The sequence below is a fragment of the Gopherus evgoodei genome, chromosome 7 (assembly GCF_007399415.2).
Source record: "Gopherus evgoodei ecotype Sinaloan lineage chromosome 7, rGopEvg1_v1.p, whole genome shotgun sequence".
Classification (NCBI taxonomy): Eukaryota; Metazoa; Chordata; order Testudines; family Testudinidae; genus Gopherus; species Gopherus evgoodei.
Genome location: NC_044328.1, coordinates 130,052,142 through 130,070,530, shown reverse-complemented (window position 1 = coordinate 130,070,530; position 18,389 = coordinate 130,052,142). Strand labels below are relative to the sequence as shown.

At 65.4% G+C, this 18,389-nt stretch overlaps 1 protein-coding gene across 5 annotated transcripts in view; it reads left to right on the top strand.

The window, feature by feature from the left end:
* Nucleotides 1-645: 645 nt before the first annotated feature.
* LOC115654469 (ubiquitin carboxyl-terminal hydrolase 19-like) overlaps nucleotides 646-18,389 on the top strand; it is a 36,142-nt gene continuing 18,398 nt past the window's right edge. For 2 of the 5 annotated variants that reach the window (XM_030568798.1, XM_030568797.1), the window contains exons 1-10: nucleotides 5,677-5,909; nucleotides 11,490-11,618; nucleotides 12,467-12,600; nucleotides 12,899-13,273; nucleotides 14,016-14,265; nucleotides 14,559-14,715; nucleotides 14,814-14,885; nucleotides 15,440-15,555; nucleotides 16,459-16,673; nucleotides 18,127-18,325. In XM_030568798.1, coding sequence (XP_030424658.1) covers nucleotides 5,768-5,909; nucleotides 11,490-11,618; nucleotides 12,467-12,600; nucleotides 12,899-13,273; nucleotides 14,016-14,265; nucleotides 14,559-14,715; nucleotides 14,814-14,885; nucleotides 15,440-15,555; nucleotides 16,459-16,673; nucleotides 18,127-18,325 — 1,789 coding nt within the window. In that variant the 5' untranslated portion in view covers nucleotides 5,677-5,767. Of the gene's footprint in view, nucleotides 756-5,631; nucleotides 5,910-11,489; nucleotides 11,619-12,466; nucleotides 12,601-12,898; nucleotides 13,274-14,015; nucleotides 14,266-14,558; nucleotides 14,716-14,813; nucleotides 14,886-15,439; nucleotides 15,556-16,458; nucleotides 16,674-18,126; nucleotides 18,326-18,389 lie in introns of those variants that run through there. The other 3 variants (XM_030568799.1, XM_030568795.1, XM_030568796.1) reach the window with 3 other exon arrangements.

The window sequence follows — 18,389 nt, the reverse complement described above, 5'->3', positions numbered from 1 at the left end:
GGGCACAGCGCCCCCGGCCCCTCCCGCTCGGAGCCCCCCCCCCCGGGCACAGCTCCCCCGGCCCCTCCCGCTCGGAACCCCCCCCCGGGCACAGCTCCCCAACCCCTCCCGCTCGGAGCCCCCCCCCGGGCAGAGCGCCCCCGGCCCCTCCCGTTCGGAACCCCCCCCCCGGGCACAGCGCCCCCGGCCCCTCCCGCTCGGAGCCCCCCCCCGGGCACAGCGCCCCCGGCCCCTCCCGCTCGGAGCCCCCCCCTGGGCACAGCGCCCCCGGCCCCTCCCGCTCGGAACCCCCCCCGGGCACAGCTCCCCAACCCCTCCCGCTCGGAGCCCCCCCCCGGGCACAGCGCCCCCGGCCCCTCCCGCTCGGAGCCCCCCCCCGGCACAGCGCCCCCGGCCCCTCCCGCTCGGAACCCCCCCCGGGCAGAGCGCCCCCGGCCCCTCCCACTCGGAACCCCCCCTGGGCACAGCGCCCCCGGCCCCTCCCACTCGGACCCCCCCGGCACAGCGCCCCCGGCCCCTCCCGCTCGGAGCTCCCCCCGGGGACTGGCCCCCGTGGTGATGTCACAGGAACAGTATTATCATGGCGTCACTTCCGGGGCTGGCCCCGTGTCTGCATGTCACCCGCTCCCCTGTCACGTGGAGCCCGGACCCGGCTTCCGGAAGTGCGTCACGGGCTCGGGCCTGTCTCCTGCTGAGTCCGCCCGCGCGGAACTTCGGCTCGAAACAAAACAACCCGCGGAGCCGCCGGGCGGGGGGTGAGAGCGGGGGGGCAGCTCCTGGGGGGGGCGAGAGCGGGGTGGCAGCTCCCGGGGGGGGTGAGAGCGGGGGAGCAGCTCCCGGGGGGGGTGGGAGCGGAGGGGCAGTTCTCCGTTGGGTGCGGGGTGGGGGGCAGCTCTCCGGGCGGGCGGTGCGGGGCGGGTGAGAGCGGGGGGGGGCATCTCGCTGGGGGGGTGAGAGCGGGGGGGGCAGCTCCCGGGGGGGCAGTGCTGGGGGGGGCGAGAGCGGGGGGGTGGTGCTGGGTGGGTGAGAAGCGGGGGAGCAGCTCTTGGGGGGTGGGAGCGGATGGGGCAGCTCTCCGTTGGGTGCGGGGTGGGGGGCAGCTCTCCGGGGGGGGCAGTGCTGGGGGAGTGAGAGCAGGGGAGCAGCTCTCCTGGGGGGGCAGTGCTGGGGGGGCGAGAGCGGGGGGGTGGTGCTGGGAGGGTGAGAGCAGGGGAGCAGCTGCCGGGGGAGGCAGTGCTGGGGGGGGTGAGAGCGGGGGAGCAGCTCCCGGGGGGGGCAGTGCTGGGGGGGGTGAGAGCGGGGGAGCAGCTCCCGGGGGGGGCAGTGCTGGGGGGGGTGAGAGTGGGGGAGCAGCTCTCCGTGGGGGCAGTGCTGGGGGAGTGAGTGGGGGGGGCAGTTCTCCGGCGGGGGCAGTGCTGGGGGAGTGAGAGCAGGGGAGCAGCTCTCCCGGGGGAGCAGTGCTGGGGTGGTGAGAGCGGGGGGGTGGTGCTGGGTGGGTGAGAGCGGGGGAGCAGCTCCCGGGGGGGGGGCAGTGCTGGGGGGGTGAGAGCGGGGTGGTGGTGCTGGGTGGGTGAGAGCGGGGGAGCAGCTCCCGGGGGGGGGCAGTGCTGGGAGAGTGAGAGCAGGGGAGCAGCTCGCGGGGGGGCAGTGCTGGGGGGGGTGAGAGCGGGGGAGCAGCTCTCGGGGGGGGGCAATGCTGGGGGGGGCAGCTCTCCATTGGATGCGGGGTGGGGGGCAGCTCTCCGGGGGAAGCAGTGCTGGGGAGGGGCAGCTCTCCGTTAGATGCTGGGGGGGGCAGCTCTCTGGGGGGGACACTGCTGGAGGGGGTGAGAGTGGGGGAGCATCTCTCCGGGGGAGCAGTGCTGGGGGGGCTGCCCCAGGGGGGTTGTATTGCCCCCCAAGGGTTCCCCTCCCCACCCCTGGCGCTGCTCCTGTCTCCGGGCCCTGGCAGGTGCTGTGCTGGGCCCTGCTCCTGTGCACAGAGCAATTGGGGCCAGGTGGGTCCGACTGACGGGGGCAGCTGCTGCCCCTTTGCTGCTTTGCATCTCGGAGCCTGTTCTGCATCTGGACCCAAGGCCCCTGCACGGCCGATGAGACGGGGGGCAGGTGGCCTGGGCTGCGCTTGTCGCCTGGAGCCTTGGTCCCTGTGCTCGCCTGTCAGTGGCTTTGCCCGCGGTCCGGACGTGGCTGGCAAGGAGCACGGGAGAGGGTGGTGCGGACACCCCAACAGTGCGTGTGGCTGTGGCCTGATGGGGAGCTGCCTGTTCCTTCGGTTGTACCAACAGTGCCAGTGCTTGAAGCCCAAGGAAGCAGGAGTCAGACGCGTGAGCCCTTGGGGCTGTTTCTGAGCCATCTCTGCAGCGGTGCACGAAGCGGGACGCAGAGCCAGCGAGGGAAGCGTCCTTGGCTCTAATCAAAAAAGGGAGAAGCCAGGAGTTAGTGGAGAGAAGATAGTGTGAAAGGGATTAGAAAGGGGCGGAGGAGCCTTCTGGGAAGGGGCAGGAGGTGGGGACTGCAGCTGCCAGACCACGGCATGGTGGGCTGGCTGATCCCAGGGGGGGAGGGAGTGCAAGGACTGGGGAGTACAAAGTGCATTAGGTCAGAGCAGTCAGGCTAGAATGGCACCTGTAACAGGGCAGCCCCGTGTGTGGGGCTGAACAAGTCCGAAGCAGTGGGGGGCCTGGAAGGGCCTCAGCTGGAGAGTTCTGTCAGCTGAAGAGCAAGCACTGGGTAGCTCCTGGCCTGTGTCCCCAAGGTGCGTGGTGCCTGCTGTAACCTGGGGGAGCCCATGTCCCCAGGTGGGGGCATGGCGTTCTGGTGGGGGAATCAGAGAATCCTTCCCTCTTCCCTGGTGCTCCCTGCAGCTCGTTCCCCAGGGCTTTCTTGGATCCAGCTTGAAGGAACTTGGATGTGGGGCTTTCAGCTACTGCCAGTCTGATCTTCCTATCTCCTAGGTGTGTCTAAGGCGCTTACCCCTACCGCCCATCAGTGCCAGCGTACAGAAATGGAGCAGAGGGGCTGGCGTCGCGCCAGGACATGTCTGAAAAGGATCCTAGAAGCTAGGAGTTAGGTCCAGGCTCTCTGAGGCAGACCAGGCCCCAAAGGTGCATGTTCCATTGTCCAGGCAGGCAGCGAAGTGACCACGCTGAGCAAGTGTGAGAGGCAGGCAAGAAGCAGGGTGTGACGCTGCCCTGCTCCAGACGAGCAGACCAGGCATAACTCCCTGCAGGGCTGCGTGCACGCTCGGAGCTCCCTGGCAGCGCCCTGGCTGAAGGGCTGGCTTGGTGACTTACGTGCCATTGAAATGAACACAGTGCCAAACCTGCTGCATTGCTTAGACAAATTCTGGGGTGCAAGTGCCAGTCCTCACGTGGGGGTAAGGGCCTCGCTGGGCTGTCCTGCCTCGTCCCTTGTGAGCTGCCGGGGATGGCCATCTGCTCTGCAGGAGGGGAATGCAACTGACAGGCCACTTGGCTGGACCCAGTCCTGCTCCTCCTGGATTGTTCACATGCAGGCCTTGGCCATGCGAGGAAAACTGCCAAAAACCACCGCTGAGCCCAGTGCTAGGTGCTGTAGTGTAGACAGACCTTGTTCAGAGCAGCTCAAGCTGCCATGGGGTTGCAGCGGCAGCCAGAGGCCCGCCTAGAGCAGGACTCCCAGCATCGCTGCCTGCTGGGACCACGTGCAAGCTCCCTCTCGGGCAGCCGGGTTAGAGTGTTAAAGTGCCCTGTGCAGGCGCTGCCTGGAGGCAGTCTCTTCTGGCTGGGAGTGACTTGGGCATGGACCTAGCAGTGCACCTCACTCCGCTCTCCACCATCAGCTGCCATGCCCAGTTCTGCATTCCCTTCCTCTTCCTGGGTCAGGGCTTCAGCCTAAGTGTGACCTGCTTCTGCCTGCGCCTGGGCAGCGGGGAGGGTGGGGGTAGGACTCCACGCTGGCTGCTCCTAGGGCTTGCTGGAGGTTTGACTGCTGGTGCTCAGCTCATGCAGTGTGACAATCTGGGCCTGTCCCTGGGTGCGAGCCTGGGAGGAGCTGCGTTTGGCAATGTGTGGAGGTGTAACGTGGAGTCGCACTTGGTGGCCTAGGCATGTCTAGAGCACAAGTGTCCCGGTCACTAGCCAGGCAGCAGGAAGGCTGCAGCCTTTTCGTATTTACCACCGAGATTGGGCTCCCTGACAGGGCTGTGTCTGCGTGTGTGTAACTGGCCTGGCAGGTGTGTGTGCACCAGGAGTGACCAGCAGCTCGCTGCCCCGCTGGCGGTGGCAGCTGTTCTCATGGACTGCTCCCCCCACCGCTGGGCACTGGAGCCGAACCTGTGGCAGGTCCCCAGCTGCTCCCCACAGCCTGTCCCTGGAGTGGGCCTGTGCTCAGTGCTGGAGAGCAAAAGTGAAACCAGGGTCTGGCAGCCAGAGCCCGGAGAGCCAGGGTGACCTCAGCCAAGTACACGCCGTGGGCAGGGAGTCTCCCGCCGGGAGCGGGCTGCATACGCTGCCCAGCAGACACCTCACTGCCTTTCCTGGCCAAGGTGTCTCGTCACCGCACCCAGTCGCTGCTCGCTGCCGTAACGGAGCAGGGTGTGCCTGGGGTGGGCAGACTCTCTGTGCATAGGCTGCAGAAGGGGCGAAGGAGACTGTCTCTTGCTGGAGCGAGCAGCTTCCATCTGTCCCAGGAGCAGAACGATTCCTTCCTTCCTTCCTTCGCTGGTTTTGGGCTTCAGCCCCTAGTACTTGTGCATCCAGTTTGCTTAAATGGCCACTCCTGAAACTGCTCTCCTGCCGCCATGGCCATGTGCCAGGCAGCCCCGCTAAGCCCCCGTAGGAGTGCTGAAGTAACAGTCCTGTTGCTCACACCCCTCACCTCCGGAGACAACTCAGTGCCTAGCCAGCACTCTGGCAGGCTTTTCTGGGGGCCACTGTTCCCATGAGGGGCCAGGCCGCGTTACGCCACTTTACGGACTTTGCACGCCCATGCAGCAGATCCTGTTAGCTCCTCTCAGGAGCACCTACAGGCCCACGTTCTCTGGCATCAAGCAGCTGGGCTAGACTTTGTTACTCGGGGTCTGAAGCATGGAGTATTTTGTACATCCGAGCCCTGGGTGAGGCCAAGCCATCCTCTGGCCGGCCTTCTTGGATTGCACTGGGCAGGCATCACCACTGCCTGTCAGCTTGGTTGGGTTCTGTCTGGATCACTTTGTGAGGCTGGCTCTGCCCAGCCCAGGCAGCCCTGCCACTTTGGGGGAAGGTAGAATCCCCCGCTGTTGTTGGGTTTTCACCAGCTCGTACGATTTGGTGCCCCTAGGCTGGGGGGTGGGTAAAGTCAGCAGGAGGTCCTGCTCTCCATTGCTAGTGATGCCTTGAGAGCCTAGCCTGGAATGCGACGTTTCAGCACCTCTGAGTCAGCTGGAAGTCAACTCTCGGGTCCTTGGAGCCAGGCTAGGCCCTCTGGCTGTGCTGAGGGATGCCGGCGCTCTGGCACGCTGCTCTGGGAAGTACCCTGGCATCCTTTAGGCCTGGCTTGGCTTTAAGGTCACAGGGCCTCTGACATGAGCGTGACTCAGAACATGCTGCCCTTGTCCTTCTGCGGCCAGCCCCACTGCCAGGTCCACTCACGTGTGCGCTCTTGTCTCCCTAGGTCGCTTGTTCCTTGCCAGAGAGTTTGCTCACAAAGAGTCGCCAAGATAGCTGGGCCAGGAAGAAAGCGTCGAACCCCTGACCCAGACTCCATCACTGACCCCGGCGGGCCGTTCGTCTCCTGCAAACGGCTGAAAATGTCCAGCAGCCCCAGTGCCCCAGGCCAGAGACGAGCGTCCCGGGGGCTGGAGGATGCGACCAACAAGAAGAAGCAGAAGGACCGAGCCAACCAGGAGAGCAAGGAGAGCGAGAGACCCGCTGGCAGTGACCCTAAGAAAGGTAGGGCCCAGGATGCAGCTGTCCCACTGCTCCATCTCTCCGCTCTCCCTGCAGCCGTCTGCTGTAGGATAAGCAAATTCAACTAAGCGCTTCCACTCGCCCATGTAACATGCTCCTCGAGCACGAGTCTCTGAATCCATAATCTGCTTTGCCAGCTGCTGCTTGGCACCATGTGTGAGCACAGCTCAAACCTGGCTCCGCACACCCCGTCAGGTTTGGAGCTGGGCCTTGCCTTGTAGGACTGGCCTTCGGGGGGGCGAGCTGCTTGGGCTGCGTAGGAAGCTGGATTGGAGCCTGGTGCGGCTGGTTCTGCATCAGGCTGTGCAGCATGACACTTCGCTGCCCCTCACTGCCGTGAGTGTTGCTACGGGATCCAGGCAGGCGAGGCCAGGCGCTCTGCTGGGGGTGTCTAAGAACACTGGGCTGGCCGTGCTGGATCAGGCCCGGGGCCTGTCTAGCCCTGGATCGCCCGCGCTGACCCTGCACCCCCAGTGCAGCGTGCACACACTATGGGAGTGGGGGGGTGGACTGAAAGCAGACTAGCTCTCCTGGAATAGCTCCTTGTGTAGACAAGCCCTAAGACTGCCAAATGTCCAAAAATCTGCAGCTGCGCAGAGTGCAGGCCCAATGGCTTCCCTGCAGGGTGCATACTGACATAGCACTTCAGTTTTGGGCCTGGTGAATTATGGTCCGTGTGATTTATCTATGGTGCGGGTGGTGCAGCGTTCCCCGGCGCCCGCGGGTGCAGCCGTGCTGGGATTCGCACTGGAGGAGCACAGTAAATCACGGGGAGAACCCTTCATGCCAAAGCCCCGTGGGACCTGAGGGCAGGGAGATCTGCCTCGTGGGAATCCTGGATTTCCTGCCTCATAGGGAGGAGGGAAGGTGCAACGTCACCTCCTTCTTTCCCTGGGGGTTGCCTAGAGTTGTGCTGGCAGCTGTGCGTGCCCTCCCGCAGGCAGTGCTGCAGGGCAGGCATGACTCTCCAGGTGCTGGGCACGGACGGACTGCAGAATTGGGAATAAATGCCTTGCTGGGTGTTCTGTGGCCTAGTGAGGTAGCTGCAGGCTGCCAGCATGTGATGCCTGGCACCAGGTGAGGCCGACCCACGTGGGCTTTGGAGGTTCTCTAGGGGCCTTCGCACTCTGCCGTTTTGCTGGGTCCTTCTCCGCAGGCTGCTCCAGGGACTGCTGGGCTTTGCAGGTCCTTGTGGGTGTGCTGGGCAGACCCCGCTCCTGTGAAAGGGCAGTGCCCAGCCCACTTCCCCAGATGCCCTTGAGCTGCCATCTGGGGTTCCCATCTTCTGGCCCCTTGTCAAGCAGTTCTTGTCAGTCTGAACCCTGCCTTCACTGGCGCTCGCCTTCCCCGGTGCATTGTAGGAGCACTAGTTACCATGGCCAGCTGTGTGCCTGCGGTGGGCACGTGGCAGACCTGTCGCCATCGGGCTGGTTGCCGACGTGCCCAGAAGCAGCTCTGCTGTTTGCGAGGAGGAGTGCCATCTGGAATGGCTGACGCTGGCCAGTGCGTGCTTCCCGAGTGCTGAGCTGCTGGGAAGTGCTGACACTTTCCCACCAGCTTGTGACACGGTCCTCAGGGCGGTGAATTGCCACTGTGGCTGTTCAGTGACGTTCGGGGCTGCTGGGGGTCCCACATCTCTTTGGGACAGCAGCATTCAAACAGTGTCACAAAGTCCCCGGGCGATGCTCTGGAACTGCTCCCCACCAAGCCAGGCAGGACTTTGGGGAGCCTCCTCTCCCTTGGAGCAGACTTGTTCAGGGCAAGAAGCTCACACGGCTTCATCTCCTGGATCTCTCCTTGGAGCATTCAGCATCCTCTGCCCCTCTGTGCACTTCCCACAGCGAGTCCACCCCAGCGGGGTCCTGGGAAAACCACAGGGTCCTGCACCCCCACTTTGCAGTCAGACGTGACTCTCAGCCAGCCAGTAACACAGAGGTTTATTCAATGACAGGAGCAGGGTCTAAAACAGAGCTTGTAGGTGCCGCAACCCGGACTCCTCGGCCGGATCCATTCTGGGGGACAGTGAGCCAGACCCCCACGTCTGCACTTCACTCCTTGTCCCCAGCCAGCTCCAGACTAACAACCCCTCCAGCCCCTCCTCCTCTGCTCATTTCCTTCCCTGGGCCAGGAGGTCACCTGGCCTCTTTGTCTCCAACACCTTCAGTTGGCACCTTTGCAGAGAAGGGGCCCAGGCCATCAGTTGCTAGGAGACAGAGTGCCAGGCACGTAGGTGCACTGGCCCCTTCCTCTGCAGCAATCACACCCCCTTATTCCACCACCTAGATATTAAGAACTGCCATGGGGACACTGAGGCACCAACACAGTATTCAGAGCAAACATTAAGAACATTCCCAGTTTGTCACAAACAGTGGCTCACCCCTGCTGATCCAGGGCAGGGAGCCCTCAGGCTCCGGTGGCCAGCAGGCTAAAGCTCTCCTTTTTAATCACTTCCCTGCTTTTCTGGAGCAACCCCCCCTTAAGAGCTGCATTGGAAGGCCTCTCCATGCACGTTAAAGTCTGGTCGAACATGCCTGTGGAAGTCACTTCCCCGCTATGTGCGTACATCCTCTCCTTGGCCTTTCCCAATCCCAGCAAATACCCGGCTCTGGTACCGAGTGCCGGGGGTGGCCCAGCGTGCCCTGAGGACGGGACACTGGCCATTTGGTGGGGGTGCAGCATTCGCTCTCACTGAGCAATGAGTGGCTCATTGCCATGGCAGTAGTTCCCCCCCAGGCCCCTCACAGCCAGGCTGAGGTCACCACTGGGGATCCCCAGTATGTATCTGGTTCCTCGGGCCCCGGTGTGTTTTCTGTGCTGCACTGCACTGCACTGCTGTCCAGCACCTTTGCTGGAGCTGGGGGGGTTGCAGGACTTGCACCTCTCTGAATGGAGAGCTCCTTCTGCTCACCCCCACAGAGGCCATGCCGTCCTGTGTGTATTGCAGGGGCCTGGCACAGCAGGGCTGCTGTGAAATAATCTGTGTGACTGTCACAGACAGGGTCCCAAGGTGGCTGGAGTTTCATCTTAGAAGCACTCGGAGGCCAGGGTCTGCTGGGGAAGCTTTCTCTGAAATCACTGGGGCAGGGTAGCAGCTGGCTTGCTGGGGTCTCCAGAGGGAATGGGGAATACTCAGGATTCCCTGCCCCCTTTGCTAGCTGGCTTGGCCCTAGAAGCAAACTAACATCCCTGCTGAGAGCACTTGCGGGCTCCGCTAAGCTTGGCATGGCTGGAACACCCCTGGGTCACTTGGGCACTGCACCCCCAGCAGGGCCCTGCGGATGACCGTACAGAACGGAGGTCGGGCACTGACACTGGGGTCACGGAGGAAAGTCAGCGAGCAGGCACTCAGCATGTAGAACTGATGTGAATGAAATTGGTTTTAGTTATTCGCTGTATCGCGTGCCATGGGCCGTCCGAAGTAGGGAATGTTCAGTAGAGCAGAGTTGAACAGCAGTGGTGAGACCACCGCTCGAATACTGTCCATTGCTGGGGCCAGGCTTGGAAAGGGCTGTTTCATCCGCAGTTCGGAGGCGAGCTGGTTGGAAGAGTGGGAAAGCTGCCTTGCAGGGCGGGTTAGAGGGCAGCCCTTCAGAGAAGACGTGCTGAGAGTCTGTGCCTAGGTGGGAAGAGTCAGCAGTGTGCCCTTGTTGCCGAGAAGGCTAACGGCATTTTGGGCTTTATAAGTAGGGGCATTGCCAGCAGATCGAGGGACGTGATCATCCCCTCTATTCGACGCTGGTGAGGCCTCATCTGGAGCACTGTGTCCAGTTGTGGGCCCCCCACTACACGAAGGATGTGGAAAAATTGGAAAGAGTCCAGCGGAGGGCAACAAAAATGATTAGGGGGCTGGAGCACATGACTTATGAAGAGAGGTTGAGGGAAATGGGATTGTTTAGTCTGCAGAAGAGAAGGGTGAGGGGGGATTTGATAGCTGCTTTCAGCTACCTGAAAGGGGGTTCCAAAGAGAATGGAGCTCGGCTGTTCTCAGTGGTGGCAGATGCCAGAACAAGGAGTAATGGTCTCAAGTTGCAGTGGGGGAGGTTTAGGTTGGATATTAGGAAAACCCTTTTTCACTAGGAGGGTGGTGAAGCGCTGGAATGGGTTCCCTAAGGAGGTGGTGGAATCTCCTTCCTTCGAGGTTTTTAAGGTCAGGCTTGACAAAGCCCTGGCTGGGATGTTGTAGTTGGGGATTGGTCCTGCTCTGAGCAGGGGGTTGGACTAGACACCTCCTGAGGTCCCTTCCAACCTTGATAGTCTATGAAGAGAGAAGACTTGGTAGCAGAGGGCTCTGCGATCCAGTAGCTGGAGTCAGTCATTCAGACTGGAAATAAGGAGTCGCTATTTGCCAGCAGGGGTAATTAGCCACTGCCCCAGCTGTTCTTAGTGTGTGGTGCATTCTCCGTCACTTCGGCTCAACGTCCCCATCAGTTCCCCAGGCCCAGTGCTCTCTCACTGCTCTGCAATGGTCCCTGGGACCCCTTCAGTGTATCTGCCCTGTCTCGCTGGGATAAAGCTTGGAGCCTTCCGCAAGCCGCTGGTCTGGCCTGTTCTCCTTGCGGACTGAGGCGTACGGGAAGGCAGCTCGGCCTGGCATTGTGACCCGCCAGATGAACATGGCTCACCAAGGAGCCGAGCTCTGGTGTGGTCAGCGTAGGCAGCGAGCTAGGAGAGATGCCTGGGCGTCAGGCTCCGTTCTGTGCAGCTGGAGGAGCGCTGAGCGAGCGAGTGTGCTGAAGAGAGCAGAGTCGCTGCAGCAGCGGGCGCTGGCCACCCTGCGATTGTCCCTACGGCTTCAGACGTTGTGCTCCATGCAGCTCGCCGCTCCCTGCTAGCGCCACTCTGTCCCTTCCCCCTCCAGTGCCGACCAGGCTGCCCCTTGGTGTGCTGGTGCACTTGTCTAGCCACCCACCGCGGAGGAAGGGCACTGCTGCTGGAGCACAGCAGGCACCAAGCCACGAGGGCTGGCCAGGAGCATGGGGGAGCCTGCGCCTGGAGCGGGGCTCTGTGGTGTTCCTGGTGCCAGTGTCCAGCTGCAGAGTGCTCCCCGGCAGGAGAGGGGGCTGGCGGGTGTGCGCTGGCTCCCTTGCCTGGCCTTGGCTCAGAGGGCTCAGGCCCCTGCCCTCGCAGGTACTGCTCCAGTGCTGCCTCGCTCTGCTCTAGCTGGGCTGGACACACCAGCAGGCCTGGCTCCGCTGTGACAGAGCCCGCAGGAGCCAGGCAGATCTCTCTCCAGCACAGCCCCCTCGCCCGGCCCTCCTGGGGAGGGAGCGCTGTGCAGCTGGCATGCGCCCGCCTGGGACTGCTAGTCAGGCTGCTCAGAACGAGTCCACCTGAGTGCCCCTGGGGAGAGCTGCTCTGGCCTCTCAGGGCGCTGTGTGTCTGGGGCGGGGCGATAGCCACTCTGCCTGGCCCTGTGACCTGGGTTTCCCAGCTGTACCCGTACTCGCCCCCTTCCCCAGGGGCTCCCATTAACCCCTTCCTGGAGCATGCCGAATGCCTCTCTGCTCCCCGGAGCCAGAGCTGCTGTTTGGGCTGAGAGTGACGCTCCCTCTGCTCTTGCAGACCTGCTGCTGGACTGGAAGCAGAACGCTGACGAGGTCATTGTGAAGCTGAACCTGGGTAGCGGGGCCCTGAAGTTGGAGGAGGTGGATGCTGCGTTCACAGACACCGACTGCGTTGTCAGGCTGCCAGGTAAGAGGCAGGCTCATGGCCGGCGCCTGGGGTGAGAAGAAGGCACTAGATAGCGTAGGTAACCCAGAGCAGTGCATGGAGCTGGGCTCTGTGCTCCCTGCAGACCCAGCCCCGGGTGCAGACCCATCTGGCCTGCCCCAGATCCACCAGCTTAGAGGGTACCGCTGGGGACAGCTAGCTGGAGCGTGCCAACGGGAGAGGCTGCTGTTGGCACAACCCTTCGGTAGCCACGCGGGTTGGGTCAGGGCGTAATGGAGAATAGCTCCTGGTTCCTGCCCAGCCCATCGGCGGCACCCCCTCTGCACAGGAGATGCTGGCCCCGGGAGGGTAGTCCCAACCAAAGAGCTGAAACCTTGAGTGGGTCTGGGGCCCCTCCCAGTGCACTCCCGGGAGGCAGGCGTCCCAGCTGAACAGTGAGGGTTGGCAGGGAGATTTGGGGTGGGGAAGAAGTGGTTCTGGGCCGAGCAGCAGGCTGGCGGAGAACAGTGAATTGCGGGGAAGCGCATTGCAGAGCGTGACCAGAGGAGGCGCACGGCGCTGTCGGAAGAGGGTGCAGACCAGCGGCTGGAATCCCCCCATGCACAGCAGTGGCAGGCGCCGGCAGGGGGGCAGGCGACGTGGAGATGGGGCTGGCGATGGAACGTCGGGGTGAGAGTCACGCAGCCCCTCTGGGCCAGCCGGCGGCGAAGGGGAGCCGACTCGCTGCTGCAGCACCTTTGGCAGAGTCCCCGGAAGGAGGCGCTGAAGGCCCAAACTCTGTCCGGAGCCCCCTTTGGAGGCACTGGGCCCTGCTGAGCAGAGTCCCTGCCTGTGCCTGCCTGCTGTGAGGTCCCCATTTGTGCCCACAGATGGCCGCCAGTGGAGCGGCCAGTTTTACGGGGAGATCGAGAGCTCCTGCAGCAAAGTCCAGGGTAAGAAGGGCAAGTTCCTGCAGCTGGTGCTTCAGAAGAAGATCCCCCTGCACACCTGGGCTTCGCTCCTGGTAAGGCCACGCACCTCTCTGGGCCCCCAAACCTGCCGCAGGACCCACTGGAGATGAGGGGAGAGGGAGCTGAGCTCTGTGGGCTGCCTTGCCTGGGCAGCAGCCCGGCTGAGCTCCCTGGGGCTGGGGGAGACCATGGGCGTCTCTGTGCGTTCTGCTGGACAGAGGGGCTGGCTGCCACTGCCTTGGCCCAGGGCAGTGTGAGGCTGGCATCCGTGCCCACAGCCAGGGGAGGGCTCCATTCGGCCCAGTGCCCTGGCTGCGCAGCCATCCCAACGGGCCACGTTACCTTTCCCAGAAGAAGCGGAAGGACGGATCCAAGGAGCTAGCCAAGGGAGCCGTGAGCCCAAATGGGAAGGAGCAGCCCCTGCCCGCACAGGCCACCCCTGAGGAGCCGGCGAGGAGCAAACGGGAGTTCCCAAACTCAAAGCGAGCTCCAGGGAGGGGCGAGGCCCCAGAAGAGAAGAGCCCAGCCAGCCCTGGGCTGCAAAGCGGGCCCAGCGCCAAGCGGGCAGGGTACCTCAAGGTGGCTCTGACAGAGGAGGAGCCAAATGCCGGGGTCCCTGGGGGCTTGGAGCCTGGCAAAGGACCCAGCGGGAGAGGGGGCAGCCTGCAGAACGGCCGAGCAACCTGCGGCGATGCTGCCACAGGCCTGACCCCGCCTCTGATGAAGGTAAGTGGGGGCGCTGGGGACCCTGCTGCCCCCATCACAGGTGCTGTCCTGCCCCATCCCCTCTCCTGAGGGTCTGGAGCCCCTTGTTCTCCCAGTGAGGCCGGGGGTCCCAGTCTCTCATTGGTACTCCCTGGAGTTCGGGGAACACATGCAGCCCCCCTGCAGGCTGAGCTGGGACATGGCTCTGTGGATGTGGGGAGGCCTGACCCTGCCACAGACAGGAAGTTGGGCTGCTCACTTGAGCCCCCAGCTCAGGTTCTCCGTCTGGACCGAGGCAGGCACCCTGGGGTGGGGGCCGTGAGGGGGCTGGGCGTCATGGCTCCCAGCGGGCTGTGATCGGGGCTGGATCCCAGCAATCTGTCGGCTGGCTGGCTGGCTTACCAGGCTCGCACCCTGGGGCCGAGGAACTCCAGAGCCCAGTGGCCACCTGGCTCCGGTCTCTGGGCAGAGGGAAGGTGCCTAGCAGAACTCCTCCCCTGCTCCTGGCGCAGCGTGCTGGCCCTTGGCAGTTGTGTGGGTAGGAGCCCTGGAGCACACCCCAGGGTCCCTCCTGCACCCCGGAAACCCTGTGCAGGGGGGGCAGGGCAGGTGGGAACAGGGGGCTTCCCTCGCTTGGCAGTAGCTAGGGCCGAGCTGGCAGCCTGGCCATTCAGGGCCATAGACCAGAGCTACGGCTGGAGGGGGGCTGGCCCCAGCTCTGGGGGGACCCCCCATGTCTCACCTTCCCCCTCTGCACGGAAAGGCTGAAGTGCTGCAGAAGGAGCCCGTACTTGTGGGGATGCAGCCACTTGCTGCCCCTTCGGAGAGCTTCCCCCAGCACATGGCGCCCTGCCTGGAGAAGAGAGCCTTGCAGCCGGCCGCTTCCCAGTGCCTGGCAGCCCCTGGAGAGGGCCCCGAGGCTGTCCTGGCCCCCGCCTCCCCTCTGCTGAGCAGAGACGCTGAGAAGAGCGACTGGTCCAAGGAGGATGTTGCCCTGGAAGCAGCAGCGGATGGTAAGTGTAGAGGGAGAGGGAAGCAGAGTGCTAGGCCGTGGTTCCCCGGGCCTCTCCTGCTCCATTTCCTTGCCGGCCGGCGGCGTGTGAACCAAGAGCGCCCGGCTCCATGGGGGTCAGTGAACAGGAGCCTGGGCCCAGAGCAGCCGACGGAGCTGACTCCTGCGGCCTTGTATGTCCCAGCCCGGCAGGCTCCCCTCTGAGTCCTGGGGCCCGTCTGCCTGTGGCGCTGGTGGGGAGGGGCTCCCAGGGCACAGCCGCCTCGCCCCCCACCTGGCCTTGTCCTGTCCTAGAGCCAGAGCCCATGGTGAGCCTGAGCTTGGTGAAGAACGACTCGTACGAGAAGGGCAGTGATTCGGTAGTGGTGCACGTCTACGTGAAGGAGATCCACAGGGAGACCTCCAAGGTGCTGTTCCGGGAGCAGGACTTCACGCTGGTGTTCCAGACCAGGTACTGCTGAGTGCTGGGCCCAGTCACGCACTGTGGGGGCTGCAGCACACCAGGGGCTCCCCCGCCTGCCCTCTGATCGCCTTCTCCTCTCCTTGCAGTGATGCTAACTTCCTGCGAGTGCACCCCAGCTGCGGCCCCCGCACAGTGTTCAGGTGGCAGGTGAAACTCAGGTACCACGCGCTGGCCCTGCAGTACCCGGGCGTTCCCGCTCTCCTCCAGCCAGGACAGAACAAAACAGCCTCGTGGCTGGAGCACAGGGCTGGGACACAACCCCTAGGGTCCATCCCCACTGCCCCGGCCTTGTGCAAGCAATGCCCCTTTAGGTGTCGGAGCGGAGAGCACCCGCCCAGATGGCACTGCTCAAGGCAGCGGGGGAAGTCACTGCGCCTGCCGAGATCCCCTCCTCAGCTGGGCTGGCGGGGCAGATAGCGCCTGCTGCCCTCCAGCAAGGTGCACGCTGCCTGGCGTGCCCTCCCAGGGAAGAGAGCCCACCACAGCGGGGGGAGCCGGGGGACCAGGCAGAGCCTAGCCCATGTTGGAGACAACATGCCAGGCCCCATCCCTCTGACGCGCGGGGCTGAGTGGATCAGTGGTGGCGTTGCGCTGGCAGGAGGCTGGCCCAGCCCAGAGCGCCTCCGCGCTGCTGAGCACCTACCCTGCAAGAGGGCCCAGCCAGGGCCCTGGCTCGTGTCTGCCAGCGCTGAGCCTGCTCTCCTGTCCCCAGGAACCTCATTGAGCCGGACCAGTGCACGTACAACTTCACCGTCTCTCGCATCAACATCTGCCTGAAGAAACGCCACAGCCAGCGCTGGGGGGGGCTGGAAGCCCCGGCTGCACGAGGTCTGCTCCTTGGCTTCCCCTCGCCTTAGCTCTACACGTGGCCCCGCCTGCATCTTCTTGTCTCTGATGGGGGAGGGAACTTGGGTATGGGGCCAGGGGAGCTCGCGCGGCCTGCTGGCTTTGGGGGCGGGTGCTGAGCGTGGGGGGCCCTCTGTTGGCTTTGGTGCAGGGGCCGGACCAGGGGGGCAGCCTTGTCGGCTTGAGGGGGGCGGGGCGGGCTGGGCGGGAGGGGGCCCGCTGGCTTTGGAGGCAGGGGGCTGCCAGCTTTGGGGGCAGGAGCTGGGCCAGGGGGGGACCCTGCCAGCTGTGGGGGCCAGGCCAGGGTGGTGCCCTGCCACCTTTGGGGGTGGTGGGGGCTGCCGGCTTTGGGGGTGCGGGCCAGGCTGGGGGTGCGGGCCAGGCTGGGGGGGCCCCTGTTGGCTTTGGGGGTGGGGTCCAGGCCGGGATGGTTCCCTGCCAGCTTTGGGTGGTGGGTGACCTGCAGGCTTAGGAGGTGGGGGGCTGACGGCTTTGAGGGTGTGGGCTGAGGGGGGCCCTGCCAGCTTTGGGGAGGGTGGCCTGCAGGCTTAGGGGGCGGGGGGCTGACGGCTTTGGGGGTGCTAGCCGGAGGGGGCCCTGCCAGCTTTCGGGGGAGGTGGCCTGCAGGCTTAGGGGGCAGGGGGCTCACAGCTTTGGGGGTGCAGGCCAGGGGGGGCCCTGCCAGCTTTGGGGGGGTGGCCTGCAGGCTTTGGGGGCTGGGGGCTGACAGCTTTGGGGGTGCAGGCTGGGGGGGGCCCTGCCAGCTTTGGGGGGGGTGGCCTGCAGGATTAGGGGGCGGGGGACAGTCTGGGGGTGGGAGCATAAGCTGCTCGGCCCATGCCCCCAGCGCTGCTAACCACAGGCCCACCTGTCCCCCTTTTTAAGGTGCAGTGGGTGGTGCAAAGGTTGCCATGCCAACAGGCCCTACCCCTCTGGATAAGAGCCAGCCGGGCGGTAACCAGCACCCCCTGGCCAGTAAGGAGGAGGCTCGGGCAGGGGAGAAGGAGAAGCCCAGAGCAGAGGATGGTGCCCTGGAGGGCGTCGTGGCCCGGACGGCCACAGAGCACGTCACGGTGAAGCAGGAACCGCACGTCCCGTCGGTGAGCACTTGCACGCCACCGTGAGCAGGCGAGATTCACAAGGGCCCAGACGCCAGAGAGATGCACTCAGCTCCCTAACTGCCAGCGCTGGGGGGGGGCTCAGCTCCCAGCACCTGCAGACCCTCCCACAGCACCTTCCACTCTGGGAGAGGCTGCCTGCATGGCGCTGTGGGGGCAGGGCGCTGGCTGTGGGGGGAGCGCCCAGCAGGGGGTGCTGTGGGGGCAGGGCAGGGCGCTGGCTGTGGGGGAGCGCCCAGCAGGGGGTGCTGTGGGGGCGGGGCAGGGCGCTGGCTGTGGGGGGAGCGCCCAGCAGGGGGTGCTGTGGGGGAGGGGCAGGGCGCTGGCTGTGGGGGGAGCGCCCAGCAGGGGGTGCTGTGGGGGCAGGGCAGGGCGCTGGCTGTGGGGGAGCTCCCAGCAGGGGGCGCTGTGGGGGCAGGGCAGGGCGCTGGCTGTGGGGGGAGCACCCAGCAGGGGGTGCTGTGGGGGCAGGGCAGGGCGCTGGCTGTGGGGGGAGCTCCCAGCAGGGGGTGCTGTGGGGGCAGGGCAGGGCGCTGGCTGTGGGGAGCGCCCAGCAGGGGGCGCTGTGGGGGCGGGGCAGGGCGCTGGCTGTGGGGAGCTCCCAGCAGGGGGCGCTGTGGGGGCGGGGCAGGGCAGGGCGCTGGCTGTGGGGAGCTCCCAGCAGGGGGCGCTGTGGGGGCGGGGCAGGGCAGGGTGCTGGCTGTGGGGAGCTCCCAGCAGGGGGCGCTGTGGGGGCGGGGATGGCAGGGGTGAGGGGGAGCTCCCAGCAGGGGGCGCTGTGGGGGCGGGGCAGGGCGCTGGCTGTGGCGAGCTCCCAGCAGGGGGCGCTGTGGGGGCGGGGCAGGGCGCTGGCTGTGGGGAGCTCCCAGCAGGGGGCGCTGTGGGGGCAGGGCAGGGCGCTGGCTGTGGCGAGCTCCCAGCAGGGGGTGCTGTGGGGGCGGGGCAGGGCAGGGCGCTGGCTGTGGCGAGCTCCCAGCAGGGGGTGCTGTGGGGGCGGGGCAGGGCGCCGGCTGTGGGGAGCTCCCTGCAGGGGGCGCTGTGGGGGCAGGGCAGGGCGCTGGCTGTGGGGGAGCTCCCAGCAGGGGGCGCTGTGGGGGCAGGGCAGGGCGCTGGCTGTGGGGAGCTCCCAGCAGGGGGCGCTGTGGGGGTGGGGCAGGGCGCTGGCTGTGGGGAGCTCCCAGCAGGGGGCGCTGTGGGGGCGGGGCAGGGCGCTGGCTGTGGGGAGCTCCCCGCAGGGGGCGCTGTGGGGGCGGGGCAGGGCGCTGGCTGTGGGGAGCTCCCCGCAGGGGGCGCTGTGGGGGCGGGGCAGGGCGCTGGCTGTGGGGAGCTCCCCGCAGGGGGCGCTGTGGGGGCGGGGCAGGGCGCTGGCTGTGGGGAGCCCCTTGCAGCGAGAGGCCCCGCTCAGGCCTGTCCGTCTCTCCCTCGGCCTTGGCAGCCCAAGCCAATGTGCATGGTGCCGCCGATGACTCACAGCCCGGTGAGCAGCGAGAGCGTGGAGGAAGACGAGGAGGAGGAGGAGAAGAAGGTGTGTCTGCCAGGCTTCACAGGGCTGGTGAATCTGGGGAACACCTGCTTCATGAACAGCGTCATCCAGTCCCTGTCCAACACGCGGGAGCTGCGGGACTATTTCCATGGTGAGCGCGGGGCGGGGGCTGGCCCTGGGGCCGGGGGGCAGCCTGAGGGACACGGCTCACCATG